The sequence below is a fragment of the Melanerpes formicivorus genome, unplaced genomic scaffold (genome assembly GCF_026170545.1).
Source record: "Melanerpes formicivorus ecotype bairdi unplaced genomic scaffold, bMelFor1.0.p_v2 SCAF_2, whole genome shotgun sequence".
Lineage (NCBI taxonomy): Eukaryota > Metazoa > Chordata > Aves > Piciformes > Picidae > Melanerpes > Melanerpes formicivorus.
This window is the reverse complement of record NW_027142354.1, coordinates 10519038-10539839: the sequence shown is the minus strand read 5'-3', so window position 1 is coordinate 10539839 and position 20802 is coordinate 10519038. Positions and strand designations below refer to the sequence as shown.

Below are 20802 nucleotides of genomic sequence, written 5' to 3'. Positions count from 1 at the left end.
GAAAAAAAATCCACTGATGTACATTAAACTCTGAAACCAGGAATGTTTATGTTGAAAGTTGAATCAAGGTTTAACTCCTACTGAAAGGCTGGAGGTGTCTCTTTCTGCCTTGCTGTGAGCGGGAGGAGAGGCTGCTGGTAATACCCCGTTTGACTCTGGTATATTTTGGATAGTTTCTCAAGGCTAACCTGTTTTGTTTGGCATTGATGATGCAGAACTGGGGTCAGAATTGTAACCATTTATTTCTTGCTTGGACTTCGTTTTTTGCTCATGGCTCCCAGAAAACTGCAGGTGTAACTGCCAGCAGGCAGAACCCTTGCAGCTCCAACATTGGCAGTCCTAAGTGTCAGCCCTTCTTGTTTCTAATGTGGAAGGGTCTCTTCCAAGGCTGTGTGTGAATCCTCTGACTGCAGTGCGCAGGAGAGATATACTCTGCAGGTGAGCATGGGCTGTGGGAAAAAGGAGATTGATAAAGCTGTCCTGTTTCTTGTTACTGAAGTTGCCAGGTGAGCAGTGGGGAAGGAGCAGTCACACAAAATGAATGGTTTATCTCAGTGCTGAAGCAGCTGCATCATTCATTAGAAACTGGACCCTGCTCTTGCTTCTGCTGAGATCCTGTATAAAGCTAGGAAGGCCACCTCACAGAGCTTTTGCATTCTAGTGAGAAGACTTTCTTTCCTTGGTGCCTTGCTTGTAATCTTAGGAAGCACTTTCAGAGGTGTTTGCAGCTGCAACCAGAGTCTAGGGATTCACACTATGATTTACAACATTCCCTCAGAAGCTGGATCCTAGACGTGGCTTAACAGGTCATGCTAAGGCAGGGAAATACTGCTGACTTGGTGCCTTGACACTTGGTATGGAAGCAAGAATGACAACCATCTTTCCCAAACTGGTGTTAAGAAAATAAATTCCTTAAGGAGTCATATGATTGTGTAGCTTGAATCTGTCATTTCACGTGCAAGCAGGAGACATTCATGTACTATCTTAATTAGGGTCTTAATAATACAACCCCTAAGACTATTGCTATTTTTAAAAGCTTACTGCAAATTTGATTTGGGACTGTGTCATGAATAATGAGGTGAAGTGGGGGGGGGGGGGGGGGGGGAAGTCTACTTGCAGTATAAACACCTTGTTTGGCATCCTTGGAGTCTAGTTAGATGAGTTTTAGCAAAACCTAAGGTGTGCATTTTTAAGGCTCATTGACCTGATTTGCCAGGGGTTGCTTTGAATTCTTGACCTCTCTGGAAAATGTGTGAGAATTATTTAATTTAAAATTAAATAATTGAAGAGCTGAGGCCAAATGGGAATTGGGGGATTTGGTGGCCTTTGTCATGCAGGTAATTAGAATATAAACCAATCTCTTTGGCTTTTTATATCATCAGTGGAGTCAGCAGGAATATTAGTAGGAGTAAAGGGGATACTGTCTTTTGCTGTCAGTGGTCAGATGTTCATTTGACATGCTGCCTTTGTCGAGACTCTGCTTGTGTGCAGAACTGAAACAGTACCACTTGAGGGCTGGATTTGTGATGGCAGGTTTCTACCAGCTCCATGGGGTACATGACATTTGTTTTTCCTTCTCACACAGATTTCATAAATAACAACATAGCTTGGGCTTGAAGGGGAAAAGGAATGAAACTGGTTCCAAGCCCCATGGCCAGATGACAGGCTTGCTGCTTTCGAGCATGGAGGAGGCTGACCTTTGGAGGTCTTCAGGCCTTGACATGGACAAAACATCTCCCCTCCACTGGCTTTGATTTTTAATATTTAACAGGGCAAGTGTTAGATTAGAGTGCTCTGGAGAAAATATCTTGAATGGTACCAGCAAATTCATGAAAGTCTAGTAAATGGGAAACAACAACAACGTGATGCTCTTAATTGGGGCAGTGTTGCTAATATAATTTCCAATATTCTATATGGGAGCAGGCAGAGACTTTGTGAAGAAGCCACTGCAGAAAACAGGCTCCTCCACTGTCCTCAGTATGAAACTTGAACTGTCATAAATAATTAATTTGTCTGATTTGCTGAGATGTTTGAGGCTAGTGGTGCTAGGTTTATGCTGTATTGCCACTAATATCAGTAGGGAACAGAATATCCACAGTGTCCTAGATGCCTTTCAAATCTTCTGCTACTTTCTTCCCCAGTTTCTTTTGCTGCTTTCCACAGGGGGTGGTAAGGCTTCCATGCTTGAAGTTCTGCACCTCTGGGAGGGAGCGAGTGAAAGCTAACCTGAATAACGCAGGGTGGGTGAGGTGTTACCACTGTAAATGATGCTCGACAGCCGCCTAAACATGAGCCAGCAGTGTGCCCAGGTGGCCAAGAAGGCCAATGGCATCCTGGCCTGTATCAAGAATAGTGTGGCCAGCAGGAGCAGGGAAGTCATTGTGCCCCTGTACTCTGCTTTGGTTAGGCTGCACCTTGAGTACTGTGTCCAGTTCTGGGCCCCTCAGTTTAAGAAGGACATTGAGACACTTGAACGTGTCCAGAGAAGGGCAACAAGGCTGGTGAGAGGCCTTGAGCACAAGCCCTATGAGGAGAGGCTGAGGGAGCTGGGATTGTTTAGCCTGGAGAAGAGGAGGCTCAGGGGAGACCTCATTGCTGTCTACAACTACCTGAAAGGTGGTTGTAGCCAGGAAGGGGTTGGCCTCTTCTCCCAGGCAACCAGCACCAGAACAAGGGGACACAGTCTCAAGCTGCGCCAGGGGAGGTTTAGACTCAAGGTGAGGAGAAAGTTCTTCACCGAGCGAGTTGTTAGCCATTGGAATGGGCTGCCCAGGGAGGTGGTGGAGTCACCATCCCTGGAGGTGTTCAAGAGGGGATTGGACGTGGCACTTGGTGCCATGGTTTAGTCATGAGGTCTGTGGTGACAGGTTGGACTCAATGATCCTCGAGGTCTCTTCCAATCTTAGTTATACTGTGATACTGTGGTACTGCATTTTTGGTTGTTGGTTGCACTGGATTTAATAGGGGGATGTGCTCACTTTTGCCTATAACCAGCTGGTAGGTGTTTCAGTGATCTTCAGGCATGAGTGGTGTCAGCTCCTGGCCATTCCCTTTCACTTGAGTAATTAGACAATTTGTTTGCTCTTTCTTGATAAACTTTTCATGGTATTGAGATTTTGGCTTTGTTTTTTTATTTCGTTAGACAGCAATGAATTTATTTTTCAAAGCCAAAGCACATTCTGTGGAAACTATTCACCTCCCCTCTATCAAACTAAAACCACTGATGCTTCAAAGTGTTAGATACCTGTTGGTATAGCTCTGCTGACAACTGGTATTCTGCAGAACAGAGTTTGTGGGCAAGGTCCACATCCTCATGGCTTGTAGAAATGCAGCCAGGGAGACCCAGTCACAAAATGTGCTCGTGCTGGTGCTGTATACCTTGGTGTAGGAGCAGCAGCAGTTGTGGAAGCAGGAGATGCTGCTGAGGTATTGATCTGATGCTGCAGAAGGGTAGCTGAAAGCAAAACCTTTAAATAGAATGCCAGTGTGGCAATTGAGGCTGGGTGCCTCCTGTTCCTGCCACCCAACCTACACCTCCAGTGTCCCGAGGGTCCAGCCCAGTAGGTGGACACAGGAAATAGCATATTTCATACCCACAATGTCCTGCACCCTATAAATCTCTCTGCGAAGTCTTTCTCTTCTTCTTTGTTCCCTCTCTGCTCCTGTGGGAGATGCTCCCTATCGGGTAATGTGGGGAGTTATCACAAGGGCTTTCAGGCCTGTCTAGGCCTAATGCCAGGGGGAGAAGGGGTAGGGTGGTGGTGGGCAGTCTCAGACCTGGTCAGCCTGAGACCAGCCTAGCAGGGGGGTGGGGGGGAAGAAAGAGCCCTGGGGGTTTTGGGTGTGCCCTCAGGTGGGAGAAGGGAAGTGTTGGGAGGCTATTGGGTATGCTGTAGGGGACTCTGTATGCTTTGGATTTGTTTAGTCACTATGTTTGTAGGGTTTTGTAACACACTAATTGCTTTTCCATTTGAACTTCCCATCACTTCTGCAATCCATTTGTGTGAGTGTCATTCATTTGCCCCTGTCAGGAGCAAGAGAGGATCTGCCTGGCTTCAAAACAGGACAGTCAGTGATAGACCTCAGGTGGCTTCTGTAGCAGGACTGCCTCCTGCAGAATATCCTTTGAACTTTTTTGAGTGTAACAATGCATGAAAACCTGTGTCCACAGCAGAGTGCTGGTGACTGGCCAGCAGCCATCGGATGACTGTCTAGAGTTTGGGAAGATTTATTTAGTTATTTATATATTTTCTGTACATCTAGGGTTAATCCCCTTAATTTACACTGGGTCAACCCTGCCCTGAATTCTTATTTTCTCATATTAAAGTCTGTCATTGTGCACTGTATGGTTACTTTTTAGCTAAATAACAGAAATTCTCTTTTGTGGGTAGCTTCCCCCTCCCCCCCCACATTTCTTTTACTGTTTTGTTTTCTTGGTTGTTTGGTTTGGGGCTTTTTGGTTCAGCCCACACTGTCTTGTGTTTCAGAACACTTAGCCATCTTGTCAATGCTTTGCAAACCTTTGGAATGCTAAATGACCTGCTGTGTAAGAGCAATGTCCCAAAGTGAGTTGCTGCCTTTCAACTTGGACAGCAGGCAGTGCCTGGTAGAGAGGGTTAGGTGCTCAAAGGGATTGACAGCTTTTACCTGTGCCATGCCATAGCATCTGAGGTGCCCAGCACCATGTTGTGAGGTCCCTTCACTAAGCCCCACAGTGCCTGCAGCACACTGGGGAGCTCTGTCTGTCTTGAAGCTGGTGCCCAGCTAACAGAGCTCATTGTCAGCCTGCCTCTGAGGTACATCTCTTTCTCCAGGAGATCACAGTGAGGGCAGAGCCTGGGAAACACAAACATTTCAAGAGGGAAGGTGGGGGCTAACTTTGAAAGCAGTGACACATTTTTTTCTCACTGTCCCAATCTCTGTGTGTGATTGAAGTATTAGGCTTCAGTGCTACTTTGTGGTTTTGGGAAAGGGTGGTTGGGGTTTGTGGTTTTGCTTTGTTTCTCTTTTCAGGCTGACATATTTTATTCATTTATGTCTTTCTGTCATTGTTAGACCCTCTCCATTTTGTACTAATGGTGATAATTGTGCTGCCATCCTGGGCTCTGGCTCTCTGTTACCTCAGTCAGTTGAAATGTCACCCTTAAAAAGGGTGCCAAGCTCATTGTCTCACCTGTCACAGATGAGTGGGCTGTGGGCCAGCTTCCTACTGCATTATATCTCTGCTAGACAAGGTAATTAAAATCAAACAAGGGGACCTTTTATGCTTTGGTAAAGCTTAACTCAAAATGCATTTATCTGGCATGAGGAATCCATTATAAAGATGACTCCAGTTGCTTGATGCTTCATGCAGGCTAAGTCATCCTGGTGCTGTAGCCTCCTGGTGACTGTGTGGCCTCCTGCCCTGTCTCCTAAAACCCCCAACATTCTCAGCTTCCCTGAGGGATTCTTCCTTCCAGGATGTCATCTGCAAGTAAGCATCCTCTACTTCTCCAAGATACATAAGAAATGTTTTTTCAACTTTTGCTGACTCAAGGCTGTTATTTTCATCAATAATTAAAACTGAACTTTGCAGCTCATCACCTAGATGGAAAAAAAACCCTAATAAAAGTGATAGGCACAAAGTATAAGGATAGGAAAAAACATTCCATGTATGTGATAATACTACCATTTTACCAGGGGAAAAAAAATGATTAATTAGAGATGCTTTGGGTGAAGGGAGCAAGGAAAATGAAAGGCACTAACTAGAGCTAAATAGCCAGTTCTGCTGGCATGTGCAAGAAGTGGGCAAAAGCTCCACAGCAGCAGCTAGCCTGAAGGTGGAGGGAGAGAGGGAGAAGGGCAGCTGTGAACAAGTGCTTGTGTGTATATGACTGTAAACAAGAGGAGGCAGATGTTGCTAGGAGAGCTCATTTTGTACTGCAGAAAAGCTTACTTCTTGCAGTATGGGAAAATAAATTAAGTCCTCTTAAGTGGAAAAAAAAAAAAAAGCCTTTAAATATAGCAGAAAAAAGCTCATTGAGATTTCCCACAGAAAATACTGATTTGAATAGAATAGAAGAATGGAATGGAATGGAATAGAATAGAATAGACCAGACCAGACCAGACCAGGTTGGAAGAGACCTTCAAGATCATTGTGTCCAACCTATCATCCAACACCACCTAATCAACTAACCCATGCAACCAAGCACCCTGTCAAGTCTCCTCCTGAACACCTCCAGTGATGGTGACTCCCCCACCTCCTCAGGCAGCCCATTCCAATGGGCAATCACTCTCTCTGTGTAAAACTTCCTCCTAACTTCCAGCCTAAACCTCCCCTGGTGCAGCCTGAGACTGTGTCCTCTTGTTCTGGTGCTGGTTGCCTGGGAGAGGAGACCAACCTCTGCCTGTCTACACCCCCTCATTAAGGTAGTTGTAGAGAGCAATAAGGTCACCCCTGAGTCTCCTCTTCTCCAGGCTAAGCAGCCCCAGCTCCCTCAGTCTCTCCTCATAGGGCTTGTGTTCCAAGCCCCTCACCAACTTCGTTGCCCTTCTCTGGACACGCTCCAGCAAGTCAACATCCTTCCTAAACTGAGGGACCCAGAACTGGACACAGTACTTGAGGTTTGGCCTAACCACTCCTCTTCCCTATTTCTTAAATAATGCTTTATACCATCCTAATATCACCAATGCCATCTAATTTAAATGAAGCCATTAAAAATAAGAGTGAGTGGTTGCTTTCTTGCCTTTAATAATGATAAATAATCTGCTATGCCTGGGAAACCAATAGATGGATAACAGGCAAATTTCACTGTTCTGTGTCTAGCTACCAGCTGTGGGCACCATCATAATTTGTGATATTTGTAGCATCTGATGGCTCTGTCTCTCCTTTTACAAGGCTTCAGCAAGCAGAGCTGATGTGTGTGTTACCACTGACACTAAAGAATGGCTCATAGGTTTCTTGTATCCTTTATACATGCTTTGTTTCTTTTGATGACTTCTTCCAGTGATATGTGCTAATACATGGAAATAAACTTCTAATGTGGATGTTTGGTTAACCTTCAACTGGTGTCTTAAAAGTAAATGTTAAAAATGTATCTACATCTGGCCAACCACTGTTTTTCAGTATGGTATTGTTCATTGTATTTGATGTTGCTTAACCTGTTGACTTTATTGTAGCCTTCCAGTATCTTAACAGGGCCTACAAGAAAGCTGGTGAGGGACCTTTTAGGGTATAGGGTAGTGATAGGACTAGGGGGAATGGAGCAAATCTGGAAATGTGTAGATTCAGATTGGATGTTAGGAAGTTCTTCACTGTGAGGGTGGTGAGGCATTGGAACAGGTTGCCCAGGGAGGTGGTAGAAGCCCCATCCCTGGAAGTTTTTAAGGCCAGGCTGGATGTGGCTCTGAGCAACCTGATCTAGTGTGAGGTGTCCATGCCCATTGCAGGGAGGAACTGGATGTTCTTTGGGGTCCCTTCCAACCCTGACAATTCTGTGATTCTGTGTTCTGTGTATGCTGGGCAGGCCTTTGATACAAACCTTGCAGGCAACCTGCAGTCTTGTGCTGCATTTATTCAGTAGGTTGGGAACTGGTGGAATAACATATGATAGAAGAAAAACTTGTTCAACTTGTCAGCTAAACTGCAGCCAAGCAGGATATGACCCCTGTTGCACAAAGACAGATCAGCTGGCCTTAAAAGCTTTGTTAGCAAAGCTGATGGCATACACTGAGTTACCTGAAAGGGCAGGGAAAGGAGCGAACTTCTCCCCACCAGTCAGGTGGGATGAGAAGTGAGGGCGTTCCAGGCAGGTGTCTTGCTGGTGAATGCTGAGCCTGACTGCATTATTTTCGTTGGGAGCTGCTCCACATTGGTTGCTCTTGCTTCAGATGCTGGTAATGGCAGCTGCATCACCCTTGATGTGGTATGTGTACTGCAGGCTGATTGCTAAGCTTTGTGCATATGACTTGTCGGGCAATGTCTGTTGGATAAAGAGTCATTACTCTGGTAGCTTCTGATGTTCTATACTGAAAACTGTGAGGGGAAGGGGTGTGGTCAGTAGGTTGAGAGAGGTTCTCTTCTCTCTCAATTCTGCCCGACATTGCCCAGTTCTGGGCCCCAGTTCAAGAAGGACAGGGAACTGCTAGGGAGAGTCCAGTGTAGAGCCATGAAAATGATTAAGGGAGTGGAACATCTTCCTTAGGAGGAGAGACTGAGGAGCTGGGGCTCTTTAGATTGGAGAAGAGACGACTATGGGGTGATTTCATTCATATAAATACATAAAGGGAGAATGCCATGAGGATGGAGCCAGGGTCTCCTCAGTGATGCCCAATGACAGGACAAGGGGCAATGGGTGGAAGCCGAGGTATAGGAAGTTCCATGGGAACAGGAGGAAGTTCCATGGGAACAGGAGGAAGTTCCATGGGAACAGGAGGAAGAATTATTTCACTGTGAGGGTGACAGAACACTGGAACAGGCTGCCCGGGGGGGGTGTAGAGTCTCCCTCTCTAGAGATACTCAAATCCCACCTAGATGCATTCCAGGGTGATCTGGTATAGGTGATCCTGTTCTGGCAGGGGGATTGGACTTAGATGATCTTTCAAGGTCCCTTCCAGGCCCTAACATTCTGTGATTCTGTGAAGGCTGAAGACCCCTTACTATGGAGCTATAGACAGGAAACTAAAATGTTCAGGAGGCAGAATGGAAAAACACAATGAGTTAAACACGAAAGGTAGACCTTTTCCAACATAAGGGACACAAAAATGTGTCAGAATTGACCAGTGCGAGGCCATAAGGATAAGAGTACTTGGGACAGCGGGGTAAAGGTGCTGCCACAGTGTTGTCAGGCTGTGGGATAAAAGCTTCCAGATATGTAAGTAGAAAGTAAGCTGTGAGATAGGAAGTGAAAGGCTCTTGGTGTTAAGAGAAACCATGAAGTCCTCCCAAAAGAAAACCACAGATACAGAGGCACCAGCTTTGTGTGGCTTCTTAAAATGAGAGGCTTATCCAGGCAGCTGTGTGTGGCATTGCAAAAGGAGAGTGTAAAGAAAGGTGTTGTCTGAGGGAAGTGTGAATGATTAGAGGGGAATAATTACATGTCAGAAATACCTGGACAATGTAGCTGCTGAGAACCACTATTTGGTGTGGACAGCTTTGGGACTAACAGGCCAGGTTGTCAGCTAGCCAACTTAAACTGCAGCTCAGGAATGATGTGCTGATGTTGAGGTGTATGGAGTTACACAATAATGACTCCCGTGGGAAGCTGACAGTGAGGTGGGGGCTTGTGTAAGGAGAAGACCAAACCAGTAACAAAATGTAAAGGAAATTCTGCTCTGGTGTTTGGGGAGGTTGTATGAATGATCTGATTAGATCTGTCAGGTGTGCAGTCTGTCATGTCCTAGGTTCAGGAGATTTTAGTGTCATTTGAGAGGGTATTGGGAAAATAGCCACTGCAGTGAGTCCTTCCTGGATAATGGGTGGGAAGAATGTTCCTGGAGTGTATTTCAATTCAGCCTACACAGCCTGCATTGGTGCTGCTGTGTGCAGGATGTGTTTCTTGTGTGAAGCTCCAACACTGCTCAACGGAAAGGGCTGCACAGTGGGGAAAGCCTGGGTCTAGGCTGAATTTAAGTGGATTCACTCTTTAATGAACAGTTAGATTTTCCTTGGGGTGTGGTGTACAAACAGAATCAGCTGTGACCAGAACACTTGCTGCCAGGTGGGGACCCTTTCATCCCATTTCCAGGCATAGTCTCTCACTCTCCAGGTAAAGTGTGTTGTGTGTTATGACAGGAGGAACAAGGTGGCTTCTGTGAGGCAATGGGGCCTGCATAGGTGAGCAGTTATAATGAGCCCAGGTTCTAGGGGCAGCACTAGGCCTGACTGGTTAAAGACAATTGTGTTTTGATCTTGCTCTGCAGGTTTTCCTTAAGCTTTCTTTGGCTTCAAACATTGCTTTTTGCCATGTGCATGATGACGCTCCCTTGAAAGGGACTCTTGTCCAGACATCCTGTCTTGGTTTGATGGCTCAGGCTCTGGAAAAGACATTAAAAGTGATGCATTTTGGCAGTTGTACCCTGCCTCAGGCTCTTCTTTCTCATTTGGTCTTTCTTCAGCAGTCACCGCAGATCTATGCTGTTGCCTAGGACGTCACAGCTTATCCTGTGTCATCACCATCCTCCACACCATACCTGATGGTCACCTTTCTTGTCCCACTCTCAGTACAACTCTGCCTGACAGCACGCTATTACCATTGCATTTCTGTTCTGTTCCTCCTACTGCTGTTGTTTCCCTGAAATGCTAAAGGAGATTTGATTGAAAATCTGTAGGAAACAAATTATTAGCAAACTAGATTTCAGCCTTCAGTGCTTTTTTTGTTGTTGCTTTTTTTTCCTCTCTTCTTTTCTTTGTTTTCCCAGTGGTTGACTTTGCAAACTAATAACCTTTATTCTCTTGGGCTTGGGTCTGGTTGCAAGAGCCTGCATAGTGATATTAAATTATTTAGTGTCCTTTTAAAAGAAAAGGCAATGTGTACAAGAGAGATCTAAGATCTGCTCTGGTGAGCATCCTTGCAGCTGTGACTTGTGGTGCCACCATTGCAATTCTACCCTGAAAGTGATTCTGGTGTTTTCTCAAGGGAAGATGAATTGCTTTTGCAGGAAAGTGTTCAAAACCACCCAAGAACCTTGTCACCTTCCTCTCCTTACAGGAGTTATTGCAATACACTTCAAAAGCATTTTTCACTTTCTCATTATATTTAATGTTCTTTTTCCCCCCCTAGGCTTTAATATCTGCCTGTTTCTGACCTCCTGGGCACACTAATTTATAGGGTTGGACTTCAATATATCATCTCATTCTGATCTGTTCCTCTCTTCATAATCCCTGGCACAAAGGAGAACCCGATTCCTGGCAGTCTGATTTGTAGCATCTGAAAACATAGTAAATAATTGATAAACGCTTCACATGGTCTAAATTATTTTAATCTGAAGTAGTTTTGTTTGTCTGTGGAAGGGAATAAGGGTGGTGAGAGACCTCCTCAGAAGTGATCATGCTAACTGCAGCAAACAAATAATTCAGCTTGGGCATATTTCCTCAGAGCTGGCAAATCAGATGTATTGTCTCTACTTTATGGATGCAGTTCCCCCAGTAAATAGGAAAATGTACAATTCTTTTGTGAGAAACCAAGCCAAACCCCAAATCAAGCCAGATTTACTAGCATGGATTTCTTCTGGGAATCAGAAAATTGAGCATATAGCCTGGCTAATGCATCTCATGGTTAGATTTTTTTTTTGGGGGGGGGGGGGGGGAGGAAGGGAGGGGTTATTTTTGTTGGCTGGGCTTGTTTGTTTGTGCTTGCTTTTTCTTTCTTCCTTCCCTTCCCTTCCCTTCCCTTCCCTTCCCTTCCCTTCCCTTCCCTTCCCTTCCCTTCCCTTCCCTTCCCTTCCCTTCCCTTCCCTTCCCTTCCCTTCCCTTCCCTTCCCTTCCCTTCCCTTCCCTTCCCTTCCCTTCCCTTCCCTTCCCTTCCCTTCCCTTCCCTTCCCTTCCCTTCCCTTCCCTTCCCTTCCCTTCCCTTCCCTTCCCTTCCCTTCCCTTCCCTTCCCTTCCCTTCCCTTCCCTTCCCTTCCTCCCTCTCATTCTCTCTCTCTCTCTCTTCCTCCCTCTCTCTCTCTCTCTCTCTTCCTCCCTCTCTCTCTCTTTCTCTCTCTCTTGTGTTTTTCTGTTCTTCACTATAAGACCAGGACCTAACTGGCCTGTGTTACGACCTGGATGCTGAGAGAACTCTTCTAGCATGTTGTGTCAAGCCCGATGAGGAGAGGCTGAGGGAGCTGGGGTTGCTTAGCCTGGAGAAGAGGAGACTCAGCGGTGACCTTATTGCTCTCTACAACTACCTGAAGGGAGGTTGTAGCCAGGCGGATGTTGGTCTCTTCTCCCAGGCAGCCAGTGCCAGAACAAGAGGACACAGTCTCAGGCTGCATCAGGGGAGGTTCAGGTTGGATGTTAGGAAGAAGTTCTATACAGAGAGAGTGATTGCCCATTGGAATGGGCTGCCCGGGGAGGTGGTGGAGTCGCCGTTGTTGGAGGTGTCCAGGAGGAGACTTGATGGGGTGCTTGGTGCCATGGGTTAGTTGTTTAGGTGGGTTGGATTGGTTGATGGGTTGGACACGATGATCTTGAAGGTCTCTTCCAACCTGGTTTATTCTATGTATTCTATGGAACAGCGGAACAGCACTTTTGCATTTACCCAGTTGCTGGTTTACCTTGTGGAACACTGTTTAGGAAGAAATGAAAATCTTTCTTAAGTGATCCAAATAAGCTGTAAGGAGCAGCAGAAGGTGGTTTCCTGGAATGGAATGAGGTCCAGCAGCTGGGATTTTACACACTCTTGTTTTACTAGAAGTGCCAAAAAATAAAGCATCACAACCTCACTTCATTGCTTTGTAATCTGCTAATGCTGAGGATGCTCTTGTGCAAGGTTACTCTCTGCTGTGTCTTGTCAGTGAAACACTCCTGCTTTCAGGAAACCCCATAAACATTCTCTTGACAGGCATACTGGTCAACCTTTTCTTCTTCTGTACCCAAACTTTGGTTGCAGCATGTGTAGCTGCTGTGGAAGTGTTTACTGTTTCATTAGGTATTTCAATTCAATTAGGTTTTTCTCCAGCAGGAGCAATCACTGATCCAACTGTAATCAAAAGAGGGATTTGGGCAATAGGAGAGAGTCCTTGCTGAGTTTTTTTAGAGGGATGAAGCATTGCAGCACTCATGCTCTTTGCATGCACCTGTAGACTGGGAGCACATTATGAGTGCCAGCTAAACCGAGGGAATGCCTAGCTTAAAAAATGAACAGAAATTTGGCTATGGACTAGTGCTCTGAGGAGCCCTGTCCTGTGATGGTTGCTTGCCCCTGGAGGGTTTTGTATGGAGTGGCTTTCATGCTAGGGGTTGGGGTGGTGGGACAGGTGCTGTCTGGATTTCAGTGACAGTGTAGTTCCTTTGTGTGATGACTTTGGAGGGTTCAATCTCTACGGCTATCTTTCAGGACCGTTTTCAAAGTCATGTGATTGAAAGTAGATGACTTTCCTGCCATCTTTGTGTGTGGGTTTGTGTCTCTTTTTTGGTGTGGTTGTTGGTTGGGTTTTGTTTGTTGTGCATTTTGTGTTTGTGGGTTTTTGTTGGTTTTGTTTTTAAATTACACCCCTAATGAAATCAAAGCTGGAAGTATTTTCCTCATTCCTCCCCCTATTCAAACGCTTCACCTGTTTAGATACTTCCAAACTTCTGCATAATGTCTACTTGCACTTTTAGTTGCCTCAGTAGCTTCATCCTACAGACTGCTTAGGAATGGTGTAGGGCTCATTTGTTAAAGTGTTGAGATCTCAGCTCCTGCAAAAAAAACCCCAAGCCAGCAGTTCAAAGCAACTAAATTTGCCAGATCAAGTGTGAAAACTGCAGTCCCTGCTGAACATACCAAGTATTTCAGACCCTGTATCAGTTCTGCTCCTTTGCTTCATTGCTATCTGTAGAATAACTTTCTTTAGACAAAACCAAAGCATAATTTATTTTGCATTTGCCTTTTTCTCTTTTATTCTACAACACAAGCAACATAAATAGTTTATAATTTGTTTTAAAATATTTCCATCTCAGAATTCAGTCAGAATAAAATATACACAAAATACAATTTGCAAGCCAGCTGACAGTGACTGCCTGGACACCCAAGGACCAAACAAAGCTAGCAGCACAACAGGACATGGCAGGTACAGGGAGGTGTTTCTCTAAAGAAGAGCAGAAAGGTAGAGGAAGGAAACATGGATGAGACCAGGGAACTGCAGCTAGGTACGAACTCAGTAGAAGGTAAACCCAGTGTAAGAACTTGCTTGATTTACAGTCTCTCTTAGAAAGTATTGGTGGCTCCTCCTGAATATACAGCTAGAGAGATGAAGTCCTGGAAATCACGTTTAGTGGTAGAACACTTCCTATGGCAGCCATCATCATGGGAATAAAAAGCTTGCTTTTGTCAGATTTTCAAACAGGAGAGGCTTAGATCTTTGGCAAAATGGAGTGTCCACTCCCTTTGGCTTGCTTTCAATTTTCAGTTCTGGGCGAAGGGTCTGTAGAACTGTTTGCAGTCTCACAAATAATAGCAAAAAGTGGTGGTGGGAGGGATGTGTGTGAGAGGAGAAAGTGGGGGGAACTAAAAGAAGGTGCTCACTGCTGTCATGGCATACTTTTCAATCTCTTGCTCTCATCTGCTCCAGCAAACAGCGTGCAGCACAGAGCTCTGTCGCCACCAGCCTCTGCCCTTCCTGGCTGTTCTCCCTTTGGTATTGAATCCTGCTTTCTTCTGCAGAGTTGGGGGTTAAGGAGCCACGGCCTCCTTGTGGAGGTGGTATGTGTCCCTTGCTTGAACCTGTGCACCTGTGTCTCTCCACTAGCTCAGCCCTTTCAGCTTGCTGCTTGTAGAAGCACGGCACTTCACCACAGCCCAGCTGAACCAAATGTATGGATAGGGAATAGGGTCTTGGTGCTCCATGGTATCTAGATGAAATTTCTGGAAGTACTTAACTATCCTTTTGAAAAGTGGGCAAAATGATTGAAATAATGATTGAAATAGATCCTGTTGCCACGTTTCTTAACAAAACCCACCTTCCATGAACTTAGTTCCCTGATTCACTGTGGCAGTGGAGACTATGAGAACATCAGCCTGCAAATCTGCCAAAAGTAATTTGAGGGATCTGGTCCCACAGGCAAGCTCATTATTACATTCATCCAGGATCTGATGCATACTTGTGGGATCTGCTATTTTTACTTTTCTTAATAGCCAGCACTCCATGTTTAGCCAAAGCTGTTAGTTTAGTATGACTTCATACAGTTAGCATCACATATAAAGTATATGTTCTGGGAGGGATTAATGGAAATAACAGAAAGAGGAACTACAAATTCTTCATTGCTGCTGTACAACTTTCCAGGGTCCCAGGCACGCTGCTGGTGAGGGTTGCTAAGAGACCCTTAGGCTGTATCCCTACAGAAGCCCTACTCAAAGTAGAGAGATTCAGTGAAGAGGGATCATAGCTGCCGGATGCTGTTATCTACATTGCATAAAAGCCATCATTTGTGCTTATGTGCTATGGTAACTTGGTCCTTTGATAATAGAAGCAGCTAAACTTGGGTTTGATTTTTAAATGATGGTAGTGCATTATTTCTCCAAACAACTGTGGAATGGTCCAAAATTGACAAACTCCCTGTTTCATGTCATACACCTTGGTTAGCACTGCACATACACAGATCCTCCCAGAAATCACTGCAACCAAAGTCATGAGTACTTACTTTGCTTAAGCACAATCTTAGCACACCCATACAAAAGCAAGGGCAAGGAAAGAAAGCACTTAACTTCTTTGTTTGTGAATTAAAACCAAATTCTCACTGAGTAATAGCATTACCAGAATGGATTACTGAAGGTGAAATAGCAAACCCACACATTTGATTTCTGAATTAGCTTCTACACAGATGAGTAAGGTAGAATGAAACTACTTTGGCTTGCTATGGTCTGCCTCTTACATGTAAAAACTGGACCTGTGCCAAAGCAAAGGTTCCAACTTTGGGGCACTGGGATGCATGGAAGTATGTGCTGGTTCTTGTGGAATTTTCAAGCAGGAGGAGTATAGAGGACAGCAACAGAGAGGGTGATACAAGAACTGTACAGGACTTCCTCTTTCCTGAGAACTTGGGAACCTGTATATAGGGATCAAAGGGTTTAAGGATTGAATCTTGAGTGTTGAAGATATCCTGGAAGGTAACTCACATTTATTTCAGCAGCTTAAGCACTTTGAGTGCAGGCCTAAGCTGTGAAGAGAGGTACACAGCGCAGGCAGCACACAGAGCTGGACCTCTCTATTGCTAACTGTTTTGACACTCACATGGAAAGGCAAAGTAGCTTATAGATCACAGCTTAACTCTTGCTTGGCCTTGACGTGAGCCAGCTATAGTCCAGAGGACATGATTTAAATATATAGTTTCTAGGGTTTTTTTCCATGATAAGGAAAAAGTTGTGTTGTCCATATGGGGAGTTTTACAAGGAAGAGAGTTTTACAAGAGAAGAATGTGGTAATTAACCACAGCAAACAGAAAGAGCAAGCTCAGGTTCTGATACACAGACTCTGGTTTTTCAAAGCTCCAATGTTCTGATTCAACATCAAATACTGCTCCTAGCTCATGCTTTGCATTGTGGGGTTGAGGAAGGATTTGAGTGGGCTGTGTGAGGACTTACACATGGATACAAGGGCTACTTTGTGCTACTGACTGAGGTGCTTCCCCACCCACAAGGGAAAAGCAGAGAAGCTGCTGTAGCACGGTACAGCTGCACATGGTTAGGGTGTTCAGAGTAGGAGAGTCCCCTTCTGAAGCTTAGGACAAGCTGGTGCCAGCACCCTGCTCCTGGGACTGTTCTGGCAGACTGCCCCTTTGGGCTCAAAGCTTGCTTTGTGAGGCCTGAAAGTAGCACGCTGGCAACCTAGGACCCAAAGTACACATGAGACAGTCTGTGCAGATCTATGAAACGGTGACTTCATGTGTTTAGCATTGTAATCCTTTGGGCCTTGCTGATGACTATGGCTAGCAAAAAAGGATCTGATGACCCAACCCCATTTTACAATTTATTGATACTTTGAAGATGCATCAGAAAGCTTCTGCATATCAGATGAAAGGTTCCTGAAGTGGCCATGGGCTGCTGTCCTCACCTGCTTACCATACAAGGAAAAGGAAGAGCAGCACATGCTAAACTTTGCTTAGGTAAAGCCTCCTGCTTCAAAGAGTTTAAATTTCTGGAATTACTGGAAGTTACTCATGAATCTTCATAGAGGAATGTTAATGAGCAGAGGCACTGAGGGTGACAATGGGCACTCGGTGCATCATTTGGAGGGCAATGTTGGGCAGCAGCAATATAGCAAATCAACTTCTGATTTCCACTATGGCATTTGTACTGAAAAAAAACGTTGAAATTAAGCATTTTGGGTCAAGGTAGCTAATCAAATGATGCTGGGCTATGCTGCCTTCACGTGCTTGAAGGCTGAGTGGGGGTGGTATTGTCATGCCTTTCTGTTTCATAGAAGGATTCTGTATTGCAACCACAACACATCACCACAGTGTTTCCTAGATACTAGACCCTCCTCTGGAGTCCTGAGTGATTTCATTAGTACTGCTATCAATTTTACTTCTCCAATATAATTTAGGGATTTGGGTTAGATTAGTACACAAAAGATGTGCATCTTCAATGCATGTGTAATGGAAACCAGCTGTTAGGTGTTTGTTATACAATATATTATGATGATGTCTATTGTTGCCTCATTAGTGTACTGCTTTAAAACCAGTTCTGCATAGCTGCCCAATAAAAACTTTAAAAATGATAACCATTCTTTACCTAAAGATGTGTAAGAAAGACATGGCAACAGAAACTAAACCATGCTGCTACTCTCCCACATGCCAAGTGCTAATCTCCTCTGTCAGCAAAGTAGTGTGACATTTTGGGGAGAACACTGACAACTGATAAAACTGTTAAGTTACTAATGTATGAAGTCAATATAGATAGTAAGAAAGGGCTGTTTTACTGGAAATTTTGTGTCCTTGACACAATTTAGCAAAGGTTAGTCTTGAAAGAAAGGGAAACTCTGTGACTGACACTATAGAAAGGCAGTGGACAAATATTTCCTGCACGAGTCTAGCAGGTGGGAAGTGGGCAATAGAGGGGTGGCAGATACAACCACCCTGACAGAAACACAAAAACCTGGCAGACGTTTGACAAAGAGCTGAGGCTTGCCAGAGGCTGACAAGTATCAGCTTGGTGCCTCTCAGACATTAATCAGACCCTGGTTTTGTGTGGTTGTGTGTATGGGCTCAGCCCTCCAACTAATTACAACTGACCACGGTGCACCCTCGACTCAGGTACATCAATGGAGTTCCCCTAGAGTTATTGAGTTGGTTCCCCTCAAAGCAAGCAGCCTTAGTTGGACCCTCTCCCCTTACAGTAAGACACCATCTAAGGATACTTCTGCAGATTGAGTGAGTCCTCACCTCCCTTTGGTGAGTGTGTATTTTGAGTACCCTTAAGTGGGATTTCCCCCTTTGTGAGTGAGTGCATGCACATTCTGATTTATCTTTCTGAAAAGAATATTCCTTAAGGTTAAAGCTTAATTAGTTGTGTAGTGGTAGATTCCTGACAGATATCTGAACTTGTAGTTTAGCTGTTGGAAGGAGTGCTGAGTAATTTTTGTTACAATAAATCCTCACTTTGGGTAGCTACTGCTGTCTGGTTTGTGGGTGCAAAAGGAAGGAAGAAGGGAAAAGACAGGAGGATGGTGGTAGACTCTTTGTGAACACATCAGATTGAGCGATGGCTGTTCAGTGGAACCTCTTGGCTCCCTCTGTTTTTCTAGGTTCAAGATGCTATGAGCAGTTAGCTGTGCAAATCCAGGCCTGATATAGAGAGATGCCATTTTAAGGATGCTTTGGAGCAGAGACTGAAGCTGTATATTTAGTTGGTGTGCACATTTTAAAAGCCTTGGGAGAATACATTAAGGGGTCACCCAAGATTAAAATGAACTTGTTTTCAACAAATTATTTCAACTTCTAATCAACAAATTACTTAGTGTGGGAGTATAAGAAGGAACGTCCCAGGGCTTTGACCTAACTTGTGCAGCAAGGCAACCCTTTGCTGTGTCTAGTGTGAAGAGCTTTGTGTATGTCATCAATAACACAGTAGCAAATCTTTTCCTTTCTCCTTCTTAGTAATATCAGCAAATTGTAGTAGTCCCTGTGAGCGCTGCACAGAGCAGGAGGTGCCTCCATGAGGATCTGTCCCCTCTATTTACAGCAGCAGACAGGAAAGTGAAGAGGAAAAGGTGCCTTCCTTACAGACTACTTTCCATCTTAATTCAGCTCAATGTGGAGTGATAGGCTAGGTTTACCACAGGTGATAAAGGTGTTCCTGGCTACAGCAGCTCTATAGAAGCAAACATAAATTTCCAGTAGAAGCATAAGCTAACTTTGCAGTGCTGCTTAAACTGGAACACTCTGCTCTGTTCAGTTGAATGCTGGATGTTGACACATGCTGGTATTTGCTCTGTGCTGTGCCTTTCCCCCCAGCTTCAAAGGAAACAGCAAAATAAACTTCCTGGTTGCCCTCAGTGGAGACTTAGACAAGTGGAAAATGATCAGCTGTTAACATAGCTGAAGAGGCAGCCAGGGTAGTGTTGTAAGGAGAGCAGCTTGACAGTGTCATTTCTCTTCAAGCCATACTCCACAAGAGCAGGGAAAGGATGACTTGTCTGTACATGGTTCACCAGTTTTAGACCTAGGATACTTTAATAGTCAATAGATACCCCAGATGTGACCAGACTTCAAAGGTTCTTCTCAAAGCAAAATAAATTTCCACTTTCTCTGGTGAGTGAGGCATATAGTTACTGCAGTTATCTTATTAGGCTTTCCTCTTTCATGCTAATCTCAGAAGGGGAAAGTGTCAACTTCTTATTTGTCCTATAACCCCACCTTTTCCCTGACATTTTTCAGAACAGCTACATAGGCTTACTGGCCTGGTTTGACTTCCAGATGACAGTTGCATTCACAGCTAATTGCATGGGTGGAGGCTCTGCTGCAGTTTAGTGGGGCTCCCACTGTTGCAAATTTTAATTTAAATGAAGGCTACTGAAATGTGTCACTTCTTCAGGCACCAGCTTGATACACTGGCATTGCCTGGGCCTATTCCAGACCCCCCTGGACACACTTACACCTTGCCTCCTTTGCTAGGGTGAGTGAGGGGGACACAGTCTCAAGTGGATAGAGGATATACACTGACAAGCTCACTGTTTCTCAGATTATCACCAACAAATAGGCAATTAATGAACCCCAAATACTTCTTAGCTGTATACCTTGGATGTCTTGCCCCCTTTGCAACAGCCCACAGCTAGCTTTAAACGATGATATCGTAAACACGTCCCACTCTTCCCAGCCACTCCCGCACGGCCTGGCGGACACGGATGTCTGTCACGTGGCAAGTCAGCTGGCTGATACAGGGGAACACTGCTGGCTGCAGGGCTGCAAAAGTCTGGTCTGGCAGGGCCTGAATCTGGTTGAGGACTGTCAGCACCATGTTGGTCCATGCCTATAAACAAATTGGATAAAAAAAACCTCTTCAGAGGATGTTCTTAGGTAGGTGAGACCATTGCTAGAGGCAGAAAATAAGGTATCTGGCGGTCACAGCCTCATGAAGAGGACTGAGTATCATAGTATCATAGTATCAGTCAGGGTTGGAAGGGACCACAAGGATCATCTAGTTCCAACCTCCCTGAGTAATGCCAACGTATTCATTTAATGTTCACTGCGTCTTCCTATGTCACATTCATTACTGCAAGCCACTGTTTGGCTTTGTGTTGCAGATATCAGTGCTCACCCTTCATCACCTTTTATCCCATAGTGAACAGAGACTCTCAAGGTTGATGTTTTCATGGATTTGTTCACTTGGACATGCAAGGAGCAAGTTTCAGTTTAGCAAGAGAGATCACTTTCTGCTGTGGAGTTAACAAAAACCCCCTTTAAGAACAAAAGCACTGTGACAAGCAGCATGGCATTTTCAAAAGCCTTAAGTGTGCCCAGGTGGCCAAGAAGGCAAATGTCATCCTGGCCTGTATCAGGAACAGTGTGGCCAACAGGAGCAGGGAGGTCATTGTGCCCCTGTACTCAGCGTTGGTTAGGTCACACCTTGAGTCCTGTGTCCAGTTCTGGGCCCCTCAGTTTAGGAAAGATGTTGACTTGCTGGAATGTGTCTAGAGAAGGGC

The 20802-nt window shown here is 44.9% G+C and overlaps 1 protein-coding gene across 3 annotated transcripts in view; it reads right to left on the bottom strand.

The window, feature by feature from the left end:
- Positions 1-13535: 13535 nt before the first annotated feature.
- The window catches only part of ARFGEF3 (ARFGEF family member 3), a 116430-nt gene continuing 109163 nt past the window's right edge, over positions 13536-20802 (bottom strand). For all 3 annotated transcript variants that reach the window (XM_068150478.1, XM_068150487.1, XM_068150495.1), the window contains one exon: positions 13536-20129. In XM_068150478.1, coding sequence (XP_068006579.1) covers positions 19938-20129 — 192 coding nt within the window. In that variant the 3' untranslated portion in view covers positions 13536-19937. The remainder of the gene's footprint in view (positions 20130-20802) is intronic.